At 35.9% G+C, this 9,516-nt stretch overlaps 1 protein-coding gene across 3 annotated transcripts; it reads right to left on the bottom strand.

Moving 5' to 3' along the window:
* Positions 1–896: 896 nt before the first annotated feature.
* LOC116003560 (receptor-like serine/threonine-protein kinase NCRK) lies at positions 897–9,157 on the bottom strand. 3 transcript variants are annotated; one of them, XM_031243455.1, is made up of 11 exons: positions 8,922–9,157; positions 7,111–7,210; positions 6,190–6,280; positions 5,583–5,690; positions 3,909–4,019; positions 3,166–3,438; positions 2,743–2,984; positions 2,320–2,616; positions 1,928–2,164; positions 1,545–1,772; positions 897–1,442 (listed from the first exon to the last, which is right to left on the bottom strand). In XM_031243455.1, the coding sequence occupies exons 3-11, from the start codon at positions 6,257–6,259 to the stop codon at positions 1,131–1,133; spliced, it is 1,878 nt and encodes a 625-aa protein (XP_031099315.1). In that variant the 5' UTR covers positions 6,260–6,280; positions 7,111–7,210; positions 8,922–9,157; the 3' UTR covers positions 897–1,130. The 3 variants fall into 3 exon arrangements, with proteins under 3 accessions (XP_031099315.1, XP_031099316.1, XP_031099317.1); XM_031243456.1 differs by lacking the exon at positions 8,922–9,157 and adding an exon at positions 7,535–7,627; XM_031243457.1 differs by lacking the exon at positions 8,922–9,157 and adding an exon at positions 7,370–7,503.
* Between the last annotated feature and the right edge of the window lie 359 nt (positions 9,158–9,516).

Here is a 9,516-nt window from a genome sequence, read left to right as displayed (position 1 = left end):
TGATACAACAATGGACGATTATGGTTGCGCAAGAAATCAATACAACCCCGGTCATCTTCATATTAATCATATATATATATATATATATTGATAGCGTAAATGTGAACGGGGTCTACGATTACGCTACGAATACGTGTGTTACGTATGGTGAAGAATGTCGCTCGGCCGGTCAATCAGTCGGTCTACCGGTTAACGACTGAGCGGTTCGAAGCTATATCGCTCTACCGGTGACGAACAGTGATAAAGAGTAAGTAGGAGAAAGATGAGCAAATCGCAAGTGTATTAGTGTAGTACTGATGAGTTCTCTCTTTTTTCCCCCCTCTTCAGTGAGGGGAATGACCCCTATATTTATACAAAGTGGATTCACTATGCACATGGTGTCTGATATGCAAGTGAATGGCATATTTGCATGGGCTGAACAGTCACTCCGCAAAATGCGCATTGGTTTGCTCGAAGTGGTTGAGTTACTCGAGGTGATGAAAACACGGATCCCTTGTTCCCGAAAAGTTGTCGGTCGTCACATCAAGCAACTGTTGCGCTCGTGAGCCTCCAATCCACAAGGTGTGTTGCTTCCAATCATGCGGTCGATGGACCGATTGGGTGACCGTCGACGGGCAGGTTGGTGACCGTTGACGGACGGGTGATTTACGGACCGACTAGTACATGTGCATATTTACCCATCATATATATATATATATAAATTGACTTGTTAAAATAAAAAAGGAAAAATATTTCATTTGGCGTGCATCAAAACAATAAATGTTTCGTGGAAGTTACATGCTTACATCAGGTATTTCAAGAGGTAAATAATGAATTATTTTATAGTAAAAAAATATAACATTTTCCTCATATACATTAGAATTTAAATCTCTTTAGAACTCTAGCTAAGGAGTAAGTACAGAAAATTCTAAATTTTATATGCGACACCAGTAAATAAGAAATGTAATTGAAAAATCATCTGAAAAATATGTACATTCTAAATGTATAATCTATGAAATGAAACCAATTAAATTGCCTTGTATGCAAGGCATTATATAACCCTATCTTTAGTTCTGTTGTCAGGGATAATTTAACAATACAGCAGAAGAACAGCAAAAGAAAAGAAAGTTGAACCTGGCACCAGAAGAACCTCATTGAGCAACTTCTGTATATATAACTGTTGGCACATGGAATGATTCAAATCGCGGTTCAGTCAAGTCCACTGCTTCATCATCTTGAGAACGCCGCTTTTTGACGTTTGAGGAGAGGACGATTTCACTCTCTTCGTACTTTGCAGAATCAGTATTGGCTTCTTTCTGACTAATTTCAGCATAGTGGTCACTGTGTGGAGGCGAAGATGAGCGGTGAGCTGGCTGATTCTCACAGGTGATTTGCTTGATCTCCTCTTCTCCGGTTGGGTTGAGAGTTCTTCCATAGCTTTCAATGCCATGGTTGAATGAGCTCTGAACAATGTAAAACAACCAAAAAGAAATAATAGCATGAATCATCTGTTAATGTGCTTAAATGAAGTCTTTGTAAGAAGTAATCTCTTTTTGAGTTCAAACCTTAAAGCTGTGTCCCATAAAGTTCTTCCTCTTAGATTTTTCTGGAGCAATAGTCGAGAGAATTTGAACAACCTCACTCATGGTTGGGCGAGAATCGGGATCTAGCAGCAGGCACTCCTTTGCTAAGTAAGCCATTACCTGCATTTCCTCTTCTTCATAGGCCCCCTTCATATTTGGGTCTGGCAACTCTGAAATCACTCGCTTACTATCTTGCAAACGCGGAGTTGCCTGTAAAAATATGACAAGAAAGAAATCATTGTTGTGTTATTGTTTAAAATGAGCTTTTAAACTATAGATGCATTTGACAACTAGGATTATTCAAAAGTGAAACATGTAATACAATTTTCCATGCATGTCAAATTGTTTATGAGGTTTTGTAGTACCCATATTACGAGGCTCTCCTCCCCTCTGTTCATTGACTTCTGAATAGGCTGCCGTCCAGTAATCAGTTCAAGAAGCACAACACCAAAACTGAATACATCTGATTTTAGAGAAGCTCGCCCGACAATGGCATATTCTGGTGCAAAATAACCAAAGGTCCCCTGCATTCTGGCAGGGGAACTGGAACAACTGGGCACACCATCATTTTGCAGGTGTTTAGCCATTCCAAGGTCAGTAATCTGAAAATAATTCAAGTAGATAACAAGTTGGATACCAAAAACTGACAAATGGATAAACAAAATGGCACAAAGGAATTTTAAAAATTAGTCTTTGAGTAACCACCCAAAAATGCATTTCTAGTTCTTAATTCGGTAATTGAGATTTGTAACATTACCTTGGCTCTCCAATTCTCATCCAGTAGGACATTTGTGGATTTGACATCACGGTGCAAAATTCTTGGTGCAGCTGCTTCATGGAGATACTCTAGACCCCGAGCAGCTCCAAAAGCAATTGTAACCCGAGTGGCCCAGTCCAAACATCTTCCAGAAGCCGCATCCAGACAATCTCTGAGGCTGCCATTAGGCATGTATTCAAATACCAGCAGCCTCTGAGCATGTTTCCCATGGTATTCTAAGCAGTAGCCAAGCAATGGCACCACATGACAATGATGAAGTCTTGATATCAGTTCTATCTGATAATCATGCAGACAGGTCTTAAAACAAGGGTCGTTACATTTAACTTCTTTATTTGTTTGCATCTGTTAACAGTGTGCACAATACTTTAGTCTACTTGTAGAATTAACACTAAAAAGCACTACCTCTGTCAAGAAAGACGATTCTGAATCTGGCCCTCCTTGAATTTTTATTCTCTTAACCGCAATGATTCTTCCATCCTTCAGTTGGCCACGGTATACCTGACTACTTCCTCCAACTCCAATCAAATTGGAAGCCGAGAACCTATCAGTTGCGTTTTCTAAGTCAAAGTATGAAAACTGTATAATCATTCCATATGGTGCTCCCATTTTGCTTCTGAATAGTAATGACGCCTTGGGAATGCACCCTACAGAATAAAGTGAAGCAGAAGTTAATTGTAGAAATAAGAAGATTGAAGTTCTATCTCTACCTCATAAACTTCACATTTACTTAAGCACCCTAGTATCAATGAAACTGAAGGGTTAAAAAGGAAAGGTTTAAAACATAACAGCTTTAACATTCCCAACATTTTGACCAGCACTTCTTACCTGTAACAAAATTTGTGGGGGTGGCTGCAGAAACTTTAGATTCTGTTTCTGAAGAAGCTCCTTGGCTTATTAAGTTAGTAGCACTACTGAAACTTGTTTCTTTATCTGGTGAAAAAATATGTCGTTGAACAGAATATTTATCCCTTTGATAGATGTAGCACAGCATCAAAGCAATAAATGCAAGAGTTGCAACTGCTGAACAAAGCAAGAGAATAACAAAAACAGCTTTGCTGGAAATCCACTTCTTGGGATACTGTGTTACAACTGGAGTCCCTATTGAAAAGCAATTAAACACTCCATAAGCAAGGATAGAAATAATTTGCGGTGTACTTAAGTGAGATACCATGAAAACAAAGATGTAATAGTTGGGGGTAACCCCAGCCAAGATGGCTAAGGATACAAACTTGTAACCACAAGATCACGAGTTCGAATCCCAACCCTCTTGGTTTGAGCCGGTCAGCTATGGGCAACCTAGGCTGGTTTACCTCTTTATGGTCCTTTGCCAACTAGGGTCACAAGGAGGGATTTACCTAGTGCACACCCTTGGGTAGTGGCTACAAGTTTCCCTCATCACCCAAAAAAAAAGATGTAATAGTTATGAATAGCTGTATGAACCATCACTAATATGTTGGACAAACAACTAACCCAACATACTATCTCTTCAGCATGACAAATAACTAGTACATAGACACCAACTAACTACTTATTTGGATAAACTTTGCTAGACCATAAAGGTGAAATACCAAAACTGCAGTTGCAAGATGTAAAGCAGCCAGTATTATTATGTCCAGCAGCCACAGTAGGTAACCCCTCAGCGGAACATATACACATCCACTTGCTTTGGCTTGAGCCATCTGCAGATACAATAATGCCAAAGCTTATGGAAATATAAGATAATTCATGAATTTCTTTTATTGAAAAAAATTAATATCATTAAACACACTTACAATTAAATGTAAGTTTCATTTTGCTAACTTGTAATTATTTAATATACCTTATGGAAATATAAGGTAATTCATGAATTTCTTTTATTGAAAAAAAGTTAATATCATTAAATCTACGTACAATTAGATGTAACTTGCATTTTGCTAACTTGTAATTATTTAATTTACACTTTGCCCAACCTGAATTAAAAATCTAAGATGAAATGACTATAACCCCCATAAACTATTTAATACAAACCAACTTCCTTTTTATGTAATTGTAAAAATTAAAACCAGACATCCTTTTTTTTTTTTTAAACCAGACATCCTTTAATAGTAAAAGAAATAAAAAGTGAGAAGGCTTGTGATTATTTCAATGCCAAAAACAAGTTGGAAACTAGTAGAGTTGGTCCCCTGTGGATTCAATGTCGATATTTGCTTGTTTCACTCAACATTGTATACAATTCCATATATGCAGTTTACCAGACAACTTAAAAACTTTTCTTTAAAGATGTCTTGTTTTGAGTTTATAATACTGTAATTAGCAAACCATGGAAATAATAATATGTTAGAAAGAAAGAAAGAAAGAAAGAAAATACCAGTAGTTTGTGTGTGTATGAAATTACTTTAAACTAACTATAAAGTTATGCAAGTCATCATCAAATATTATGAAGAAAAATAAAGAACATCTAAACCAATTTGACATTTCGATCGACACATCCACAATTTTTTTTTCAAAAAGGATAAATAATCTTTTGTTGAATAAAAAAAAGATTTAATCAGTGTTGATTTTTACAATTACATAAAATAAATCAATTTGTACTAAATAACTCAAGGGAATAATAGACATTTTATTCTAGATTTTTAAGTTAAGGTGTGCAAAGTGCATATTGAATAACTTTATGTGGTCAAAGTGCAACTAATATCTAATTATGGATGGGTTTAATGAAATTAACCCCAAAAAATATAATTAAAAAAATTACCTTGAACAAAATACATATATTTGAGCCTAACTAATAATCAAAATTCAAAATTTAAGAAGCTGTCTTGGTTCAGCCAATAGAGCACATGGCTTTTACATAGGTGTATTATTAGAAACACTAATGTGCATTTATCTAACTGACAAACTGATTTTCTGCATTTGGAAAATATAAAAGTCCATTTTTTTAGCCAGAATTCCCTTCTGAGTAATTAAGTAGAATTTTAACTCAACTTCCCTTGTAAGTAATTAAGTAGAATTCTTTGGGAGGAAATTAAGTAGAATTCTTAACCTGACTTCCCTTGTAAGTAATTAAGCAAAAATTTCGACTTCCCTTGTAAGTAAGTAGAAATTTCAACTTCCCTTATAAGTAATTATATAGAATTTTGAGCCAGACTTCCCTTATAAGTAATCAAGCAGAATATATAAGTGAGAAGAAATATGGATGATTAACTTTCTGTTATTGTCGCAATAAGTTGTTACTGCATGCTTTCACAATAGGATTAGAAGCATACCAGGATTGCAATCACAGGATGAGGAACAGTTAGCTGCACTAGCAATACTCAAGTTGGTGAAACAGCTGCATGTCCACTTACTTGTCTCAGATGAATTAGAAGGCCCCTCTGAGAAATAATAAATAAATAAATTACGTAGTACTTTATACATGCATACAACTTAGCAAGGTATTTACATGGTCAAATTGCAATAGAAATTGAAGCAAGGAGCTTCTTTGTGGGGATGAATTCCGGGATAACCCGGGTTCGATTCCCAAAAGTGATAATTCCCCTTGGGCTGTGCCTCTCGGAGCAACCGGGGATTAGTCGGGTGGACCCAGACCGTTAAACGGACAGATAAAGATCCAGAACACCTTGTGGGTTTACACCAAAAAAAAGAAATTGAAGCAAGCAGTTTTCTATTTTAATAAAAGAGAAAGAAAACTATTTCTGCTCCTGAGACAGACACTTGGGCTGAACAGAAGGAAGCAAGAAACATATACAAAGTTGACACACCTTAAATACCCCCATAGGGAAAGAGATTAAATTTAACTCCAAATTGGCAGAGGATAAAAAGGAAAAGGAGAGAAATCCCAGAAGAAATTAAAAGGAAGGGCAGCATACTAACCACAATTAACTTGCTCTATCCAGGCCAAGCTAATGAGACCAGCAATCACAAGTTTCACAGTAAACCTCATCTCTCATATCCAATCATCAAACTAAAATTTCCAGAAGAGAAGGTGCAATGAATATTTCAATTCCAGTGTGAGAAGACACAATGTATAATACCAGAAAGTTTTGATCTTGGAAAATTATTTCCATCCAACAAATTGTTTATAGAAAAAAAAAATCATGTTATAAAAAATCTAAAAGAGTTTCTTTGAAAGGTAAACTTCCATCAATTGAAGTTCTCTGGAAATCTAAGAAAGCTTGAATGTCTCTGGTCCTACATTTCAGCAATTAGAGCAGCATGAAGATCTGAGTTGGCAGTTCTGTTTTTCCATTGAAGTTTCTTAATTTCTTTTAATGGAAGTAGAATTCAGTTTAAGTAAACTGCTATATAATAATTAATGTATACATAGCACTATAGCAGACACATACACATGGCATCTATGACACGAGGTACTAAATATAGGCAGACCCTTGAAGATCCATTGATATTCAACTAACCTACTGAATGCAGTGTTCACACAAATATGAAGATGCCCACCACTCATTTTGACATACCAGCATGTAGTTACATCAAACAATTAATGTGGATTCATTCATAGCTAGCCTTTGAAAAATAACAGTTAGTTTACTTCAACCTATGTGCGAGACTTAAACAGTATAAACATACTATCATATTCTGGAATTGTAAGCCTATAGATTTCAGAGAAATTCTGGTTTTGTAAGTGAGATACTGAAAAAAGGATGGGGTTTAGTTAAATAGATTGGCAATTTGAAAATATTCTTGTTTAGTGATCAAAGTAAAGCTATATAAAATATACAAATTAAAACTGAATTTTTAAGAAGAAGAAGAAGAAGTATTATAATCCAGAAAACTTACTCTTGCAGACCTCAAGGGTGGGATATTATCATATTACTAGAAAGCAAAAGCATTCCCCAACTTTGCCAATTTAAATGTGGGCATAACCATCAAGATCAACCTGAAAGAAAGGCCAAAAATGAAATGCAGAACAGTCAGCTGACAGCAGACACGTAAGAAAAGGACCAAATATTAATGATAAACCCACAAAAAAAAACATGATTTTGAAAATGTTTAGTTATAAGCTCAAAGGTCCATTAATCAAACTTTTGAAAGCTACCCAATCTCGAATGCGACGGGGACCGCTCAACAAATCAAAGAGTAAAGACACATTCAACCAAATACAGCACAATTATTAAAGACCAAATTAATCATAGTAGCATATCTAATCTGCTCCTGCTCCAAAGTAATTAAGTGGCAAGAATCTTTAGTCAAATGGACCCACCACGTAGCTGATGAAAGAGGGCAAAGAATTCAAAACGTTTGAAATGGTTATGGCTCGTTCGTACGTACGTACATTATACGTATTTGGGCAACGGTTGGAATGGTAAAAAGACTTTGCTTGAAAGCCATGAAGAAGATGCTGCGCTACAGGGCTGTCCTCTCTTTGGTGGAGAGCGATGTTTGCCGGAAAAAGACGCGCAATATATATTTTTAGAATATATTTTATGTAGGTTGAGTGAAAGGGCCCGCATTTTTGGTGTCGGTAGACAAATAAAGGAACCAAATTTTATAATTCAATTTTGTTTGCTTTTACGTTATCAAAAATATTATTTAAATGAAATAAATATAGACAAATAGCAAAGTTTAACTAACAATTATCCTTAATTAAATGCCGCGTCTTTACTATCGGATTTGTTAGCCAAGACAAATACAGTTCGAAAAAGAGTTATTGTCACCATTACTATTTTGGTTCCATTCCCATCCCCCACCATTAATGCACCATAATTACAATTATCAATACAGAATTTTTACTCTTTTTTTCACTTTCGTTTATTTCGGTGAGAAATTCAATGAAATTTCATGTCCTACTGTATAATTTGAGATTGATTAAATTTTATAGAGAATTTTGAATTTCTACAAGTGCAGATAGTGTAAATAAATATTGGATCACACTTGTGTGAGACCGTCTCACGGATCCTTGTTCGTGAGACGGGTCGAGTCAAAGCACCATGCAAATGTCATACTTATATGTGCAAATGTCATACTTATATGCTCAAATATAACACTAATCAATAATACAGTTTTTGTTACTTATAAGAGAAAAAGTAATACATTTTTCATAATAAGTAATGTTGACAAGTGCCCCTTACTTATAAGGGCAAATATAATACTTTTGAGAAAAAATGTAATACTTTTAAATCAAAATGTAAAAGTATTGTATTTTCCCTTAAAAGTATTACATTTACCCTTATAAGTAACAAAAAATTTATTCCTGATTAGTATTACATTTGAGCATATAAGTATGACATTTGTGCATATAAGTATTACATTTGCATCTTGACCCGACCCGTCTCATGGTGAGACGGTCTCACACAAGTTTTTGCCATAAATATTTACCATTGTTATTATTTTTAAATATATAAATTTTATAGGAAATAAAATATTATTAAAAAAGTAAATTGTAAATATATTCAGCTCGTAATGTAATCTAACCAACTTCTCACCGAAAGAAGAAAAAATAAGAAAAAACAGGAGTGTAAACTTACCCTAGTAAAATTTACATTGATATACTAATGGAAATGGAAATAACACCGTTAACAATGACAATAACTCATTTGGGAGAAACCGAAAAAGAGAAGCTCAACGGAAAAATAGAAACACCGGCGTACCTCCGACATCGGAGGAGAGCTCTGAACTTCACTTCCAGGTCACCGGAGGACTAGTTGGGGAAGGATTGAGCATCAGCGAGCTACTCGGCGAGAATGCGGAGGAATGGCGCCAAACGAGTACTGAACTCTGAGCTGAACTGTAAACTGTCACTCTAAGACTGAGAGAGAGAGAGAGAGAGAGAGAGAGAGAGAGAGAGAAAGGGCGCGAGAGAGAGCGGAAGAGGAGGAGGAGGGAGCGGAGCGTTGCATTGAAGGAGCTTACATCTGGGCCGTTGGCATTGAATTAGCAGAGCTGTTGGGGCCCGCAGAAGCCACGTGACTGACTGACAGGTGGTATTCCCGATGAGCCGAGCTGCTACCTGCAAGCTGAGCTGCTTTCTCGAGCAACACCACGGCTTCGGGCTACCATATTCTGCCACGTGTTGAGTCAGTATTCCGCTTTGGGGTAGGAATGACTTTTTACTTTGATCTTTTCTTGTCTTTACTCAATTCCCACCCGGCAAAAGATGATGTTTGACTGTTTGATCTTTATTTATTGAGTTATTACGGAGTATAATTTTATTTAGATACTCAGTATTTAATACACTAATCGATC

This window comes from Ipomoea triloba, chromosome 14, assembly GCF_003576645.1.
Source record: "Ipomoea triloba cultivar NCNSP0323 chromosome 14, ASM357664v1".
Classification (NCBI taxonomy): domain Eukaryota; kingdom Viridiplantae; phylum Streptophyta; class Magnoliopsida; order Solanales; family Convolvulaceae; genus Ipomoea; species Ipomoea triloba.
Note: the sequence above shows the minus strand (reverse complement) of the source record. Positions and strands in the feature narration are given on the sequence as shown.